Source organism: Amblyraja radiata, chromosome 3 (genome assembly GCF_010909765.2).
Source record: "Amblyraja radiata isolate CabotCenter1 chromosome 3, sAmbRad1.1.pri, whole genome shotgun sequence".
Taxonomy (NCBI): domain Eukaryota; kingdom Metazoa; phylum Chordata; class Chondrichthyes; order Rajiformes; family Rajidae; genus Amblyraja; species Amblyraja radiata.
The window spans coordinates 65,460,661-65,479,486 of record NC_045958.1 but is presented as its reverse complement, the minus strand read 5'-3'; the positions used below and the strand labels follow the sequence as shown (position 1 = coordinate 65,479,486).

At 43.0% G+C, this 18,826-nt stretch overlaps 1 protein-coding gene across 1 annotated transcript in view; it reads right to left on the bottom strand.

Moving 5' to 3' along the window:
- LOC116971561 (very low-density lipoprotein receptor-like) overlaps nt 1-18,826 on the bottom strand; it is a 34,877-nt gene that overhangs the window by 6,577 nt on the left and 9,474 nt on the right. The window contains exons 7-17 of the mRNA XM_033018795.1: nt 16,491-16,677; nt 14,145-14,360; nt 13,052-13,235; nt 11,547-11,748; nt 11,188-11,265; nt 9,328-9,489; nt 8,722-8,919; nt 7,881-7,916; nt 4,350-4,875; nt 2,772-2,897; nt 2,602-2,700 (exon numbers count right to left, since the gene is read on the bottom strand). Coding sequence (XP_032874686.1) covers nt 2,602-2,700; nt 2,772-2,897; nt 4,350-4,875; nt 7,881-7,916; nt 8,722-8,919; nt 9,328-9,489; nt 11,188-11,265; nt 11,547-11,748; nt 13,052-13,235; nt 14,145-14,360; nt 16,491-16,677 — 2,014 coding nt within the window. The remainder of the gene's footprint in view (nt 1-2,601; nt 2,701-2,771; nt 2,898-4,349; nt 4,876-7,880; nt 7,917-8,721; nt 8,920-9,327; nt 9,490-11,187; nt 11,266-11,546; nt 11,749-13,051; nt 13,236-14,144; nt 14,361-16,490; nt 16,678-18,826) is intronic.

Sequence of the window (18,826 nt, the reverse complement as noted above, 5' to 3'; positions counted from 1 at the left end):
AGAGGTGTGGTTGTGGAGAGATGAAGTGGGATCTGTTGGAAAGGTGGGAACGGAGCCAGCTGAGTGCAGAGCCTTCAATGCCGAGGTCTTTGAGTCTGGTGAGCAGGATGTTATGGTTCACTGTATCGAAGGCTGCGCTCAGGTCGAGGAGGATGAGGATGTTGATGGAACCAGTGTCAGCAGAGGTGATGAGGTCGTTGAGGACTTTGAGGAGAGCAGTTTCTGTGCTTTGGAGGGGGCGAAAGCCAGATTGGAGGGGTTCAAGTAGGTTATACGCAAGGAGGTGGGAATGAAGTTGCGACGCAACGATACGCTCCAGGGTTTTTGAAAGAAAGGGGAGGTTTGAGATTGGGCGGTAGTTAATGAGAGAGGAGGGATCAAGACCAGGTTTCTTTAAGATTGGTGTGACAGCAGCAGTTTTGAAAGCGGAGGGGACAATTCCTTGGGACAATGAGGAGTTGAAGAGATTAGTGAGGTAAGGGCAGAGAATGGGGAGGCAGGACTTCAGCAGGGGAGTGGGGAGAGGGTCGAGAGAGCAGGTAGTGGGTTTGGAAGAGCTGATGAGTTTGGAGATTTCAATAGGGGTGACCAGGTCAAACTGTGAGAGGAAGCAGTGTGGAGGAGGGGTAAGGAGGTCAGTGGAGATGTTGAAAGGAGGGGCCTTGGTAGGTGGTGGAGTAGATGCTGGGGAGTCGGGTACAGGGGATAAAGTTGCTGATAAATGGTGCTGATTTTATCAGCGAAAAAGTGGAGGAATGAGTTGCAGAGAACCGGAGTAGAGGTAGGGAGAGTGTTGGCTCGAGGCTTGAGGAGGTTGCCCACTGTGGAGAAGAGGGTTCTGTGGTTTAGGCAGGGATCGGTGAATATGGAGGAGAGGTAGGCAGATTTTGCAGCAATGAGGGCATCTTTGTAGTCAGTGAGGTGGAGTTTGTAAGCTTCAAGGTGGACTGTGAGAGATGACTATCCGACCATGGAGCAGGTAGCAAGGAATTGCATGGTACCTTAGGCGCGGGGGGGGGGGGGGTTGGGGTGGGGGAGGGGGAGGGTGGGGGGGGGGGGAGGGGGAGGGGGGGGGGTGGGGTGGGGGGAGGGGGAGGGGGGGGGGGGGAGGAACTCCCATATGACCCGACCGGAAAATGGTTTAATAGGAACCAGAGGGATAACTTTTTAAAAACAAAGGATGGTGGGTGTATGGAACAAGCTACGGGAGGAGGTAGTTACTATTGTAGTGCCTCTTTTCCAGAAGGGCTGCAGGGAAAATGCTGGAAACTATAGGCCGATGAGCTTAACATCTGTAGTTGGCAAGTTACTGGAGAGTATTCTGAGGGATAGGAAATACAGGCATTTGGATGGGCAAGGGCTGATTATGGACAGTCAGCATGGTTTTGTACATGGGAGGTAGTGTCTCACAAATCTAATTGATTTTTTGAAGAAGTGAGCAAAAAGGTTGATGAAGGCAGAGCTGTAAATGTTGTGTGCATGGACTTCAGTAATGGCTTTCAACAAGGTGCCACATGGTAGGCTGCTCTGAAAGGTTAGATCTCATGGGACCCAAGGCGATATAGCTGAATGGATAGCAAATTGGCTCCAATGAAGGAAGTAGAGGGTGATGGTGGAAGGTTGCTTCTCAGAATGGAGGCCTGTAACTAGTGGTGTGCCACGGGGTTCGGTGCTGGGCCCGTTACTGTTTGTCATCTACATCAATGATTTTGATGAAAACATACAGGGCAAGATTAGCAAGTTTGCTGATGATATAAAAGTTAGTGGTTTTGCAGATAGTGAAGATGGTTGTGAACGATTGCAGCAGAATCTGGATCGATTGCCCAGGTGGGCAGAGGAATGGTTGATGCCATTTAATACAGAGAAGTGTGAGGTGTTGCATTTGGGGACGTCGTACAAGGGCAGGACCTACACAGTAAATAGTGAAATCATGAGAGGAATAGATTGGATAGATGCACAGTTCTCTGCCCATAGTAGGGGAATCAAGGACCAGAGGACATAGGTTCTAGGTGAAGGGGAAAAGATTTAATAGGAATCCGAGGGGGTTACTTTTTTATTTTTTATTTTTATTTTTTATTTTTTTTATTAACAGCTGCCAGAGGATGTAGTTGAGGCCGAGTATCTCTCCTCCATATTCACCGATCCCTGCCTAAACTACATGGAACAAGCTGCCAGAGGATGTAGTTGAGGCCGAGTATCCCATCATTTAAGAAACAGTTGGACAGGTACATGGATAGGACCCAACCTTTTGTCCGATTTACCCCTGGCAACTTTTCAAAAGTAAATTTACCCCCACCCTAATTTGTTCAGTAATTTAAGTTTACACTTCTACCATAATAAAGCAACCGACAAAGGGGACATTTTAAAATACTGTTTTTAACATTATTTTAAGTTCCAGAATCAAAAGAATTACCTCCTGGGGTAAATTTACCCAGGTTGGGAACCCTTTGTTTACAGGGATATGGGCCAAACGCAGGTGGGACAAGTGTAGATAGGGCATGTTGGGCCACAGGGCCCGTTTCCACATTGTAGGACTAAATACAACACGGAAAATATATGCCAGTTAAAAAATCTAACCTGCGGCTGTTGGTGAAAACGTACCTTGTCGTCTGTGGTATATTTTAAGGCCAACAATCTTCCGCTCTATTTCAAACCATTGCTGTTCATTCTCCATTGCACTGTACCATAGTTTTGTGTCACCTGCCAGACACAACTTAGAATTACAATTCAAGCTACAAGCTAGACATCATGGTTAGGTATCACAAACTTACCATTATCCACAGTTGTCCAGAACAGTGTGCTCTCCCCATATGCAAACACAGAATGCTCATCAAGGTTTGTTTTAACTTCTTTAAATTCAGAACCATCCAGGAGAACACTGTTAATAACCCTACGATCTACCAGGAACAAGAACAAAGTTACTGGCTATTTGGTTAGGATTAAGTCTTCACATTGAAGTCTAACAATAGAGTTCAAGTTACAAAACTGTAGTAGCAGATAATCCCACAGTAGCCTTGCCAAAAACAAATACAGCAGGCAGCTAGATTTATCTGACACAAGGACAGTGGTAATAAGGAGTAAACATTTAAGCACAAAATGCTGCCCCTGCCACTCCTCCCATGTGAATTTCAACAGTTTCCAATTATTGATAAGGCAGGATTAAATGAGTGCAATTGGTATTCACTTTGAATGTTATTAAATGCATTGCACACAAAAAGGAGAATGGGAAACTGTTTACCTGCAAGCATTTGCAAGTCAAGGCACCTTCCCATGTAAACATGGTAAGATGGTTGTAGAATACTTCAGTATTCAAACTAAAGGGATCATATGACTAGACAATTCTGAGGCTAGGCAACAATTCTCGTCTTAAAATGCAAATGGTCACTATGACAAAATATAGTTGGAAGTTTTAATTCAGTGGAATTATAGGCAAAGCACAACAAATATCCAGAATTGCTGTACAAGCTTTTCGACCTTCAGGCTCTCCTAGTATTAAAATCTCATTGAGCAGTAAACACGCAGAAATCAATAACTGCTTGGAATACTTAGACAGTGAGGGGGTAGCATGGAGTCAAAGCTATGCAACTGGCCCTTTGGTCAACTCATTGATGCTAACCAAGTTGGCAAATGAGCTAGTGCTCCTGGCCCATGATCCTCTAAACGATTCCTACCATGAAAGTGTCAAAATTGAATGCAACGGCACCCACTTCCTCTGGTAGCTCATGTAATACACCACCCTATGGTTGTGCATTTAGCCCCCTTTAAATCTTTCCTCACCTGAAACTTATGTCCTCTAGTTTTAGACTCAATTCTGGGGAAATTGAACAATTCTTTACCTTACCCATGACCCTCATGATTTTATATATCTCTGCAAGGTCATCCTTTTACCTCGACTCAAGATGTCACCCATTCCTTTCCTCCAGAGATGCTGCATGATCCGCTGAGTTACTCCAGCTTTATTCAGCTTCACCTCCTATACTCGAGGAGCAAAACCCCAGCTACTCAAGGCTCAACACAAACCCGAATCCTAGTAACATACATAAAAGCCAAGAAAGGGATGTAACCTGAAAATTGTGTCCAATCCCTGCAGATAATGCATCAGATAATCTCCCTGTCATGTTGGAGCACCTTACAGCTCAGGCTGTCGTGTCCTGGCAACGTCCATGTAAATCATCCCTGCACCCGAGGCATTATCTGCAGGGAATGGACTTAATTTTGTGCAATTCTTTTCTCCAGTTTAGGGACATCAATTGTTCACCACAGTAGTCAAATAATCTGAAGCCAAATAGGCTTGCACCAACCCAAATCAAGGTACCTGCATTTTTAAAGGGTCCCTTTACACCACTTACCCAAATCAATCCAATAAAGCCGATCGCCAGATTCTGTAATGATCAGATCAGTGGGACGGCGACACTTTTTCCAAACAACTCTACGTTTCTGTCCATCCATAAGAGAACATTCAATCCTTGGACCATCTCCTTTGTCTTTGGACCCCCATTCAGAGAAACACATGATGCCTGAAGGTGGATGTAATGCAAGGGAAGTTGAATGACTGAGATTTGCTATTAACACAAGTCGATGAAGATCATTTATAGATGTCACTTCTATTGCACAAGGTCTGCTTGTGATAAAATAGAGATTTTGGCCCAACCAGTCCACTGTTAAAGAGGTGATCTCACTGTCAACCTGGAGAATCTTCTGCCATGAAGCAATGTTAGGCCCCATTACTAGTTGTCCAATAAAGCCTTCAGAATTTGCAAAGTAAACCATGTTGTCTTTCCAGATGTAATCAGCAGAAGTCACTTGCATGTTCAACAGCTGGTGGTTTAAGTGTTCTGGTAAAACCTTCAATTTATCTTGATGTTTCAGATACACCTAGAAGTTTCCAATATGCGCAGAAGTTAATGTCAAAATTACAGTCATAACATTTTTAAAGTAGCAAGTGAGGTGTAGCATCAATTTTACTGACACAAATTGGATACTTATGTTAGTCCTAACAGACAAAAATCTTAATACTTAATGTACCATGTTATATTGGTTAAGGCAAGCTAAAAATGATTACTATTAGCAAGAGAGCAAATGGCAAAATCATACCGAGTTGTATCAAACCAGTTTCATCCCCGGCAGACGGAGAATTGGGACCAGAGGCATCCTGATCAGCTCTGACTAGGTAGTATGATCATACAGCACGGAAGTGGGCCCTTCAGCTCAACATTCCCAAATGGACATTGTGCAGAGGGAGTGTTTGAAAACGGAGCAAATTGAATGTTCTTGACGTTTAGTCAAGAATAAGATCAGGACCAAGCAAATGCAATGCCAGGTTCTTGCAGATTGAGCCCACCTTCTATTGGAAATTGAAATGCACCCCATTTAGTTCTGGAGTCCAACAACAATCTCAATTATTTTTACAGGTAGACAAAAATGCTGGAGAAACTCAGTGGGTGAGGCAACATCTATGGACCAAAGGCAATAGGCAATGTTTCGGGTTTACATGTCTTTTCTCAATTTAAACACTTGCACCAATTGATTTGGTAACAATGCACCTTTCAAATTTACATTCATTGATCAATTATCAGCTGGGTTACCATTTTGCATTATGTTCAGTGTGTGAACACAAATAAAATCCATCTTCCGACATGAAAGTGACATGGCACAGTAGTAGAGCTGCTGCCTTGCAACACCAAAGATCTGGGTTCGATCCCGACTATATGTGTACGAAGTTTGTACGTTCTACCTGTGACCACATGGATTTTCTCCGGGTGCTCCAGTTAACTTCCACATTCCAAAGAGGTGCAGGTTTGTAGGTTAATTGGCTTTGAAAATTGTTCCTCGTGTGCAGGAGAGAACTAGTGCACAGGGGATCACTGGTCAGCATGGGCCAAATGGACCATTTAAATGCTGCATCCAAGCTAAAACCAAACATTCTTCGAGTGGTGGCGCCATATAGTGTGGCAGCCTCGTCTGCAGCTGTTTGTTCTTCACCCTTTTAAAACATTTTTTAGTATGTTAAAAAGTTTTGTTCTGGAGGCCTTTCAGTTTTTTATGTGGGGGATGAGGGGGGGGGAAGGGGGGAAACGGTTTACTCCAGTCCTTGCCTGGGCGAGGATGAGTCCTTCCTCCGAGCCGCATCTTCGAGCTGCAGCTTCAGCGACGGCACAGCACTGAGGTACCATCGCAGAGCGGGCGATGCCTTACTCGGGTCGCCGTGTTGGAGCACTGGAGTGCTGGGACTGCCGACTTCAACATCGTGGAGCTGTGGTCTGCGAAGCGTCCTGCCGCGGCAACGCTGACTTTAAACACCGCGGAGCCTGGGATCTTTCGCCGAGATCGCCTGTGTTGGCGCTTCGACCAGCGCAGCCAGTGGACTTCGGGAGCCGCGGTCTCCAGTAGGAAGCAGCTGTTTCAAAACTCCAAGCCGCTGAGAGTGTTCTTCTGACGCCGGAGTTCCATCATTCCGGCGAGAGGGCCTGAAACATCGAGCCGGCATAGCGGCGACTGCGGAGGCCTCAATAGGAGGAAGTGGACTGAACATTACTGCCTTCCCTCAGTGGGAAACGTTGATCCCGCTTGTGGGGGAGGGGGGGGGGAGATGTTTTATGTTTAATGTCAAATTCTATAATGTTGTGTTTATTTTATTGGTGTGCTGCAATGGCAACTCAAAATTCACTGCACCAATTGGTGTACGTGACAATAAATGTCCTTTGTTCTTTTGTCCATTACCTCTCCTTATAATTAACCCTAGTATAATACCACCTCAACCTTAGTGCAATAGATTAATCTTTGTTGGAAATTTAAAGCAGTAATCCTACCTCCAGTCCAAATACAATATATCCACTAGCTTTCCTCATTCCGGCAATTATATTATACATTTATTAAAAAGCAGCTTCCCTTTCACAAGTCTGTACACTGCTTAGTTTTCCAGTGATCCATTACCATCTTAGACTCTTCTATGCCAGCTAATTATTTCTTCTGCTTCATTTCCTTGTGGTAGGCAAGAGGAATTTCTACTTTCCCCATCCACAACTGTTGGAGTGATGAACGTCTGGATAGCAAGTTTCCATCTACAAGCCACTTTTCAAAGCACTGGTGTGGGGGTCATCTATTTATGGGCTCAATTGTCAATCATTAGAGGGTAACGAGTGCCTGGAACGCACTGCCAGGGTGGTGGTTGAAGTAGATACATTGGTGCCATTTAAAGTTTAAGCATAGATATGTAGGAAATGAAGGGATATGCCTTGTTGCAGGTACATAAGCAATGGTCCTGGCATAGTGTTCAGCACAATGTGGGCTGATAAGCCTGTTCTTGAGCTGTACTGTTCTGTGCCTTGGTTCCCTTAGTTATTAAGGGTGTGGCGGCGCCTTGTGGCAGCTGCTCGACTGCAGTGCGTCTGTCTTTACTTTCTTTTTGTCCTGTTAGGTGTATGTTTTTAGTTTTAGTTTAGTGGGGGGGGGGGGGGGGGGGGGGGGGGGACTTTAACTCTTCCCTGAACTGGGGATACAACCTTTTCCCTGTCGAGTCTGTTGTCATTGGGGCCCAACATCGTGGAGCCGGCGGCCTCCAACCGGAATCGACCTGGGGCTCCAGTCGCAGAGCCTGCGGACTCACCATCACAGAGCTGGCTGACTTGAGCGCGGAGCGCTGTTGTGGCGCGCGGCTGCGACCCGACTTCAGAGCTTTGGAGTCTTCAGCTGCAGGCCCTGTGGACGGTAACATTGGGAGCTCGCAGGTCCCTGGTGGGCGACCGCTTTTCAGAGCTCCCGCAATGGCAAATTCGCTCGCCCGAATCTAGGGGTTTAAATTGACCCAGAGCAGGGCCTTGCATCACCCCGTGCGGCTTAAACGGCCACGGGACTTAGCACCGCCCGCTCGGAGCTCTAACATCAAGACCCTCGATCAGCTCGATGCAGCCGTTTGACTGCGGGAGATGAATAAAGAACAGAACAGGGAAGTAATAAGACTTTTGCCTTCCATCAGTGAGGTGGTGTTTGGATTCACTGATAGATGTTTGTGTGGAATTGTGTTAATTGTGTGTTTTTTGCTGTTATGACTGCAGGAACGAAATTTTGTTTGAACCGTGTTTGTTTGAATGATAATAAATGGCATTCCATTCCAAGTCATCCTAATCCTAGGGTAATGTTGCAAAAAGCACTTAAGCCACTTAATTCCATTTTATTTTTGTAGACATGGCCAGACCACATTCTGTTATCTCTTTGGTACAAAACCTGTTTGCCATGGATAGCCAGTACCCAATAGCTTCCCCAACTGCTGTTCACGAGCAGTGCCCAAGTTTAACATATCGTCTAGACAAGCAAATTCACGGCGCATTGACATCTGGTTGTTTGAATTAAGGCCATTTGCCAGCAGATGTCCTCCCAAATGGAGCCGCTATTGCTCTTGCACCGAATTGTACGGAAACAAGCTTTCACAAATTTATGAAAGGCTGATGCTAAAGCGATTTTTTCTGCCTGCATGGAATTCACAAGTCTATGAAGCTTTTTGCAAGAGTCTTTAAAAAAGGACAAGCTTTCAAGGAAGCTCTAGCTTTGTTCTTTCCTCTGAAGTTATTCTGAATTTAAGCACTATTTTTGAAACAACTATCCTTTAAGTGACTACCACAAAAGGAATACCACTACGATTGAAAATTGGTAGGTCAAAGTGGATACCAAAGAACATTATGCAGATTCATTCTTTTGCTTGTTCAGCCTACAAGAACATCTCACCTGTGCAAGGACTGTGGGAGATATCATCAAGAGGGAAGGTTCATCTGATTTTACACAGGTTAAGCCATCATCTGCCAGAAGCATTTCTGGCCCACAGTGACAACTGCCCTTCATCCCAGGGCCCAACAAACAGAAATGCGAACAGCCCATTTGTTCACAAGGATTTACAGTCGTTGGTTGCAGCACTTCATGCATCACCTGCAGATAAAAGTGTTATTTAAATATTCAAATTACCACCGTCAAAAGTACTACAAATGCTCGAAATTCAGGTGCAGAGGGATTAAACTCAGGTGTTCAGTAAATTCACTTCCTCTCCATGATTGTCTAACGTGATTTGACTGCATTTGGAGTAAGAGTTGGCAATATAGGATGGGCCCAACGGATTAAAGAATTGCTGTCAAAACTATACAGCTCGTGAATGCCATTAATGAAAGAAAAAGTGTCATCTTTGTCTGCACGATTCTAACCTGCTTGCAGCTGACATCAAGGCAGTTCAAGAGCATTCATCAGTGAAGTGAATTTCTCAATCACATCATTATTGAAAGTAAGAGACATAAAAGGACTTTAAATACCAGAGACAAGCTTTACTAATAAAAAAAATATTACCTTCAAGCTATATGGTTGACCATGTTTCAAGAGTACAGTCCTGTTCTTTCCAAGTCTCTTATCAGCTTTTTGAATACTTCTCAACTCTACATCAGACCAGTACACATCATCCTCAAATATGGCTAGACCAAACGGCCTCCGAGTATATGCCAACTGGAAAATCTGATTAAAAATGGACATTGAAAATCATTAGGGAGAGATGAATGATCACAGTGAAAATGGATTGAAGAGTTTATTTCATTGCAGTGTTCACTGAGGTACTACAAGCAGAGCTCAAAAAGGTGTAATCAGTCCAGTGGGATTATATAGTTAGCCTAATAACTAGTACAGACAACAGATATGTAGATAGATTACAGAAGGATGCAAAAGAAACAGGGCTGTTATAGTGGGTGACTAACTTCCCCAATATTAACTTGGATTTTCATTAGATGCATCCAAAAGGGCCAAAGGGCAAGTGATAGCCCAACTCGAGTGCCATACTGGACCATGTATTGGGACCTCTGTAATAGCCTGAACTCAGGGGACTGGTGTTTCGGTGGAAGAGCATTTTGGGAACTCCATCTCTGGTGGCCAGGTTTCTGGTCAGGACCAGCTTGTGGTAGGGGAAGAAAGCTGGAAGAGAGATGGGGCAGAATAAAGACTGGCGAGAGATAGGTGGATACAGTCAGGTTGGTTTTGATAGGCAGATGGTTGGACAAAGGACAGATGAAAAGACAAGTGAGAGACAAGGATAGAAAAGGTGTGAATGGTGTGGCCAGAGTGGTGTGGGGGGGTGAAAGAATATGTGGAAGGGAAGAAATGGATGTGAATCCAGGTGGTGTAGGGATGAACAGCAGATGCTGGTTTAAAGCAAATACAGAAAAAGCTGGAGTAATTCAGTGGGTCAGGCAGCATCTCTGCAGAAAAGGAATTTGTTTCAGGTAGAGACCCTTCTTCAGACTCTGAAGGGTTTTGACCCGAAAAGTCACCTACAGTATTCCTTTTCTCCAAAGATGATGCCTGACCCACCGAGTTACTCTAGCTTTGTGTCAGTCTTCAGTAAATCCAGGTGGGGTATGTAGAAAAGGGGTGGGGTAGAGGTGGAGGGCTTTGTAGGTTACCAGAAATTGCAGAATTGAATGTCCATACTAGTAGGTTGTAAGCTACCCAAGTGGAATACAAGGTGCTGTTCCACCAGCTTGTGTGACCTCACTCAAGCAATGGAGGTGTCCCAGGACACAGGTCAGGATGGGAACAGGGTGAGGGGTTGAAATGGTTAGCAACCAGGAGATCCAGCAGGCCTTGCCAGACTACGCACCAGCATGTGTTGAAACTGTTGCCTAGTCGATGCTTAGTCTTGCTGATGCAAAGGAAGCCTCAGAAACATCAAATATAGTAGATAAGATTAGAGGTACTTGTGAACCTGTCTCACCAAGAAGGAATCGTTTGGACCCCTGGGTGAATGAGAGGAAGGTGGTACATGGCCAGATATCATGTTCCCCAGAGCCTCTCCACCCCTGTCCCCAGAGGGTGGATTTCACCCAAGCCCTTCGCCCATCAGGTTCTCACCTTTCTACCTTCCAAACACCACGTTTCTGAGTCAGAGAGCAGAGGCTGTACTTTTGTGCCCCTATGCCCACTCCTCAATCAGCTCTCCTCTAATCACAACTACGCTTCAAGATAGTTAAAAGTCTGGATCTTTGGGAAGTTAGCAAATTGGGGCAAGGCAGATTACACAGTTAGGCAGGAGCTAGCGAGATTAATTTGGGAGCAGCTGTTATTGAGCAAGTCCACAGACATGTGGGAATTGCTTAAAGGCCAGCAGATCAGAGTTCAGGACTGACATGTTCTGGAGGGACAAAGTTGGCAAGGTCAGGATACCTTGGGGATGACCAAAGTTGTAGTAAATTTGGTCAAGGAGGTGGCGTATGCAAGGTTGAGAAAGGTGACAGACATGACCTGGAGAAATATAAACAAGCAGGAAATTAGAAGGAAAAAAAGTGGCCATTGGTGTCAGATTAAACAAAAACCCAAGTCTCTGTACATTAAAAACAGGATAAAATTGAGAAAGACCACTCTAGTAGAGGATCTAGTAGGTGAGCTACTAAATGTTTACTTTGCAATGCACAAAGATGACAGTGAGATCAGTGTGGAGGCAGTTTAACTTGGTATTATATTCTGTATACTGTGGGCCAAAGGGCCTGTTCCTGGAATGTTTTATGTTTTTAATGTAACAGTACCTTCATCTCAGTTCCATCCAAATTAGACACACCAATACAATGAAGTTTTCCATCTGCCCAAAAGAGTTTCCAATCAATCAGGTCAAGTGTCAAGCTGGTTGGCCATCCAAGTCCTTGCTTGATAATTACTTTTCTGTTTGTCCCATCCATGCCTGCTCTCTCAATGTGCGGTTGGCTCCCAATCTCAGACCAGTACATTAATCTATACATAGAAATAAATAGTTACACAAGGTGATTATTCATTAAAACACTTCCTTTAAAAGTTGATCAGCATATACCAAAGTTCTTCAGTGACCATCTTTAGTTCTTCAGTGACCATCCAGGCAATTTTAATGGAATGAAGACCCCGACCCATTCCTTTCGGGCAACAAATACCTGGTCCCACCACTCCAGTGTAGAACAGTTCTCTCTGATCCCATTAGGATGTTACAATCGTCAACCACCCTGCCATGGTCTAATTCAGGGGTTCCCAACCTTTTTCGTCCCGTTTACTCCTGTCAACTTTAATGGCACATACCAATGTTATTTCACTTATTTATGAACTAATGAACAGATATCAGAATACCAGAAGCAAACACAGTCAATGAGAAAAAATGTACAAATCCAGAATCAACAAATTTACCCCCTGGGGAGGCGAGATTTACCCTAGGGGTAAATTTACCCCAGGTTGGGAACCCTTGGTCTAATTCTATCTTATACCAAGGGCAATTTACAGAAGCTAAACCTGCAGGTCTCTGAAATGTTGGAGAAAACCCAGGTGGTCACAGGAATAACGGACAAATAGCACCCGTAATCAGGATCTAACCTGGGCCTCTGGTGCTGTAAGGCAGCAACACTACTGCTGTGCCTCTGCCATATTTTGCATCCACTCCCTACTCAATGGCAGCAATTTAGAGGCTGTAAGTCTTTGAGATGTGGGAGGAACCCGAGGACCCAGAGGAAACCCACGTGGACACAGGGGGAATGTGCAAACTTCACACAGCAGCTGAAATCTGGCTCTCTGGCACTGCGAGGCAGCAGCTCTAGCTGCACCACTCACACCCAAATGAAATAAGACAAGATAAGATGAGCACAAAGTAACAAAGGATTCAATTCCATTTGTTATGTTGCTAAACAGTGTCCTCATCAGACACCTATGTTTGACACCAGTAAGCAACCTAGTACCAAGCTCTGCAAGACATTGTGCCAGTCCTCCAGTCAGGAGGTTGTTTTAGTACATTTATCCACAATCAAGGACTAGTTACCTAAAGATTCCCCATCTTTTCAGATCCACTGATCAAAATTTCATAACTGTCTACAGTCCATAAATGTCATTCTCTGAACTCAATTACCACTATATTTATAGCCAGTTTGTGAAACCGTACTAGCCATTGAATTTGCTGGGTAGTAGTGACTGTTCTCCCTAGGGTATTCTGGATGCAACTGGAAGTGCAAGTTGAATATGCTTTGTTTTTTAGTAACCCAGGGAACAGAATTTACAATGCCATTTCAAATTTAGCACTTACCCACTCAGTGGCTGCAAAACTAAAGAGCAAGGTTGATCAATAGCAGTGTCAATGACAACCACACGTTCTTTGATTTCATGCCATGTGGAGTTCAAGCTCACTGCCAGAATACGACCAGCAGCTCCTTCAGCCCAGTAAAGATTTCTGCCCACCCAGTCCACAGCTAAACATTCAGACTGGATTCCTGTAGAGTTGGGGGTTAAACAAAGTAGATTGCAGGATTAAAAACCAAATTCATGAATTCTGTTAAGGCTAATCAAAAAGTTCAGTTTAAATTTAGACATACAGAGTGGAAACAGGCACTTCGGCCCACTGAGTCTGCACCGACCAGCGATCCCCGCACACTTGCACTATCCTACAAACACTAGGGACAATTTAACATTTACATCAAGCCAATTAACCTAGAAACACGTACATCTTGAGTGTGAGAGGAAACCGAAGGTCTTGGAGAAAACCCATGCAGGTCACGGGGAGAACGTACAAACTCCGTACAGATAAGCACCCGTAGTCAGGATCGACCCTGGGTCTCTGTAGCTGCATAGGTGGAAGGAAAAATGAAGGGGGGGGGGTTGAATTCTTCAATTTTGGGTATCTAATGTTCATACCATTACGTTTTAAATTAGTCAAACAGAATGAGGTGCTGTTCCTCCATTTTGCAAGTAGCCTCACTTCAACAATGGAGGTGGCCCAGGCCAGAAAGGTCAGTATGGGAATGTATTATGGGAATGGTTAGCAACCAAGAAATCCAGCAGGCCTTCAGACCTCATCTATCATGTGCTGGCCCCCTATAGTGTACAATTCTTTCAAATATTCATATTTAATAATGATGTCTGCCACCATTCTGAGGGGTAGAATTCTTTAGTGATCTGTTGTATAAAAGTTGCTGAAGCTGATTATAATGTCAAAGGTCCAGGGTCTGGACCAGTTAAGAAAGGTCACTGAAGCAAAGTGTTTTTTTACTGATGCTATTCGATGCAAATATTTCCAAATATTTTTGCAAAAAAAATTTGGATAGTCAAATATTACACTATAACACAGCTTGACATTAAATTATAGAGCTCAAGATAACCAAGAATACTTGTTACAAACTAACCTTTGATCAGCATCCCCTGATCATTCTGGTCCATTTTTATCCAATTTATACTTTCAGAATAAGTGTCAATCCAAAAAATTACTTGTTCCTTCCAATCATAATCCAGAGGGAACATGATGCTCTTTGCAATAGCTGAAATAATGTCTTTTTTACCACCGTGTAATCTATACAAAAGGACATCGTGGTAATCAGAAGCAAGAAGAACTGGCTCAGCACCTAAAAGTGAAAGAAAGTTGTTAAGCTAGCCATTAATTTTGATCTTGCACGGAAGTGATTAGAATATTCTACTAGCTCCAATTATTCATTAAATTACCAAAATAAGTTAAATTGCACTATTACAGCTTTGTAATAGGCAAACTGCAGGCACTGGATTGTATGAAGAGCTCCAACCTTTCACTTTAGAGTGAGTCTATAGTCAGCCCTCTTGTACCATTGGCACGAAATAGGGCACGACAGAAGAATGGGAGAAATTTGATCATTCAATATAAAAAAGGTCTGAGTAACAAATCACAATTATAAAAAAGAAAAGAAAAAAAAAGACCTCAATATAAAGAGAAATAGCTCCAAGATTGAGATGTGATCAACAACATTGCTGCTGCTTATTGCAACATTATGAAGTGTATTGTGAGTTGGAAGCCGACCTAAACTGGTCCTTAAACCATTGGGTGAAGTATCAGAAGGGTCAGTGCTTAATCCAGCAATGTTACAAAATTTTGAGATTTAAAAAATCAAGTCTGTAATTTATCCCATCAGATAAAGCATAAAAAGAAGTTTAATTTGACACCTAATTCACTTTCATATCTCATGTATTTAAAAAGTTATGGTCATTTTCATACTCTGAAATTAGCATCTTGTTCCCTATTGATTTTCTATGGACGTAACAAAAAAGCTGTGATCGTGGACAGTCAAAAGCCCATAACTTTCTTAAAAATTAAGAGAACTGAATGAAATTTTCAGTTATCATAGATTGAACCATTCTGAAACAAATATAAAATAATCTTACTTGGATGACCTGAAATTAAAGTATATAATTAGTTAGTTACCCAAGTGTAGCTAATTTCAAACTTCAATTACTAGATCTAAACATCTATCCATTTCTTAATAAATGATTAACATTTTTAAATAGCTTAAGTGTGCAAATAATATTCATAAATAATTTACAATAAAACATGATTTTAAAATCTCATTTACATTAATTTATAGGCCAAATGGAAGGAATTTAGTGTTCAATTGCTGTAAATTAAAGTCCATTTTAAATCAGCTTTCTAGTGGGATCCTGTGAACGCGCTGGTTTAGAACTTTCACATTGCGGTAGATTTGTGCCCCAAATGCCCAGAAAAATACTGCGGGATATAATGGGCCCCATATTAGCTACTCGCAACATTAAACTTTGTATAAAGGGATCTTAAGAAGCCCCTTTTAATGTAAAAATAAGCTACATACCTTCTGTGGTTTGCTCTATGAGACCCTGACGGCTGCCGTTGTTCGCGGGTTTAGAGATTGATTTTTAAACTACTATAACTATTATACGAGGCCTTTAAAACTAATAATAGCTTTTGCGACGGGGTCTTCCAGCGATTTTTCGTTAATAATTAACAAGGCTGAACATCTTCGATTTGAACAGCCTAGAGAAAATCGCGTTTTAAACCCGCCCCCCTCTAAACGGCGCCAAAATCGCGCACACCCGCAGCGACAGATTTTCAGCGACGCTTCAGGTACGCTTTGCAACATACCTACTTAATCCCCAACTATTCACATAGAGTCATCTCAGGGGAACAATCAATATTTCCATGTTTGTAGATTAAATTAAAGTGGGTGTGCAACCATATGCAAGGTCTTCAAGGGGAGGTGGACAACTAAACATGTGAATAACAAAATAGCAGATGGAGGAAAATGGAACAGTGAATTCATGTACTTGTGCCAGGCGTTCTACAAAATTTAGAGATATTGGGAAGTGTGGATACTTCACGTACATGTCTACATTAGTTTAGTACTCATGTACAAGTCTACATTACCATGCAGATGTAGGAGGCAATACAGAGTTATGTTACCTTACTACAATTACAGTAGTTAATTGCCAAAATTCAAACTTCACTCAAAATTGTCAAGGAGTGGCATAGGGCCTTGGTGAGAATACTTTATATACAAGGAATGCGGCGACAATTCAGACTGGCTCCCGTGATAGCTTGTCTGTAATTGACAACATATCAGATAGGCTGGGTACCTATTCAATGGTGATGTAATTGGAAATACAACATTCTTCGAGAGTTCACAGAAAACCTATGATCTGCTTTGCTACTGCACAAACAATGACAAAGTAGATAACTGTTGTGAGGATGGTCTTACCTGTTACTTTACAGCTCTTTCCATCATTGTTTAGTAGATAATGAGGGTAGCAGCTGCAGCTGTAGGTACCATTCTTATTTACACACATTTGACTGCAAGGTCTAGTTGCTAGTTCTTTACATTCATCAATACCAACACAGCTGTGTGAATCAGGCACAAGTTTAAAACCATTTGGACAGCCACAGCTCTGCAATAAAAAGTTAATTTTGGATCAGACCTCCTTCTGCAGCAAGTTTCAAATTATTCGGGTAATTTTCTCCATAATCTTCAAGAATAATGGCTGGCTTGTTAAACAAGTGCTTTGAGGCTTGGGAGTGGGGAAAAAACTGCATGTGCACTCAATTGAGTACAATGATCAACCCAATTGCTTTCGAAGATATCAGCATGGGTTTATCGCCCATGTACGAAGATAGCGAAAATATTTGTTTGTGCATCATCCAGTTAAATTGTACTAATTACACACAATGTATACTAAAGTCATTCATAAGTACAGCAGGTAGTGCAGAGAGAAAAGCACCAGAATAGTATTGCAGCATTGTGGCATTACAGTTTACAGAGGAAAGAGTTCAAGGTCTGCAGTGAATTCGGTTGGAAGATAAGGACCATAACCTAGCTTATGGAGGGCTTTTTTTACTAGACTGATAGCAGGAAAGTTACTGAATCTGGTGGCTTTTATATCCTCCGACAGGAGACTAAAAATGAAACTGGGGTGAAAATGTAAATAGCTCATTCTAAGCTTCCCCCAGTCTAGTTTCAGTCAATAAAATACTGAATCAAGCACTTGAGCAACTAAACTTTATTTTGGATAACACAACACAATTTCCCCTATACAATACCTAACCACCGCGGGTTCGATCCTTGTATCTGCTTGGCCAAGCCCTTCTACCCTCGTGCAAGCAGAGACACTCCAAAAGGTCACGCAGTCCAAAGCACTCTTCCAGAAGATCGACATCGGACCTTGTGGGGGCTGCTTTGTATAGGTCCCTGAACCTTGAGGGGCCTAACTACATGGAGATGGTCTCTGTACAGTCCAATAACACATATCGATTACAACAGTACATGATGGACAATTCCTTATCTCAATAACATAGTAACTAATACATTGTATTCGAAAGAAGCTTCTAGAAGGAAGCCAACAGATGAATAGTGCAACATGTGCTCTGGGATTCAAACAACCCAGACAAAGCTTAACATTTCAACCAATTGACAACTAACAAAGTACAGCTTTGCAACATTTACACTATGTATATCTGGTTTGCATTGACCCAATTAGCTTTATGCATTTTACACCTCATTGTAAGTCCTCTGCAGATGTCATTCTTTTCAGCAGCTTGTCTCAGCTCTGCAAAGGCACATTTAACTTGACCAAAATGGCCTAGCAGTACACAAGCTCTTACTCAATTTCAATACCATGGCTGCTCCAATTTAGCCAGGATTAACAAAAAGAGGCCATGTTGGCTGCTTTCAAGGTAGTGCAAGTGTCAATGGAATGGGGAGGTTGGACTGTATGATGGACTGGGCGACATCCACAAGTCTGCAATTTATTGCATTCCTGGAAATGGGTGATGGCAAGTTCTTGAACCTCAAGTCCAGAGAGTCCTCACTAACGTTGGGCAGAATTTGGCACTCTGGAATTTTTTTGCACTGCTGTGCTTGTGCATGGCCTGATTTAACTCTTGCACAGTACAATTTTTATAGCATGCAAACAAATCTTCACTATCTTGGTACACATGACAATCCATTGGAAGGCAATTGGGTTGATCTTCAAATACTCACCTGCAATTGTACACAATGGAATACCTTGTTTCTCTTTCTTCTCCCTCCCCTCACTACTCCCAAGCCTCAAACATTTTAATTGAAACCAGTGTATTTCACCACAAAATAATTGTATTAAACTTGGAGAAACTAACAACTGCTGCCCTGCACATCTGCTTCCCTTCCTTCTTGCCACCCTCCACCAGTGTCGGAGGCCACCATTTGGGAGGTATAGTTCAATACAATTTCAGAGTGAAATATCTACTTTTGTCTAGTGGGTCCCAATAAACATCCTTCACCATTCCATTGGCCAAATTTCACATGGAATTCAGCCAATAAGAAATCCTGCTCCCAGTTTTACAGTTGCCTAAACATGGAATTGGATTAGAATCCCTTTTCACATGGAAAGGATAATAATTTTGGCTGGGCAACTGCTCTGTCTCCGACCGAAAAGCTCTGCAGAGGGTGGTGTAAACTGCCCAACGCATCACCGGTTTCTCACTCCCCTCCATTGAGTCTGTCTAGAGCAAGCGATGTCTGCGAAGGGCGCGCAGCATCGTCAAGGCTGCTCTCACCCCAGC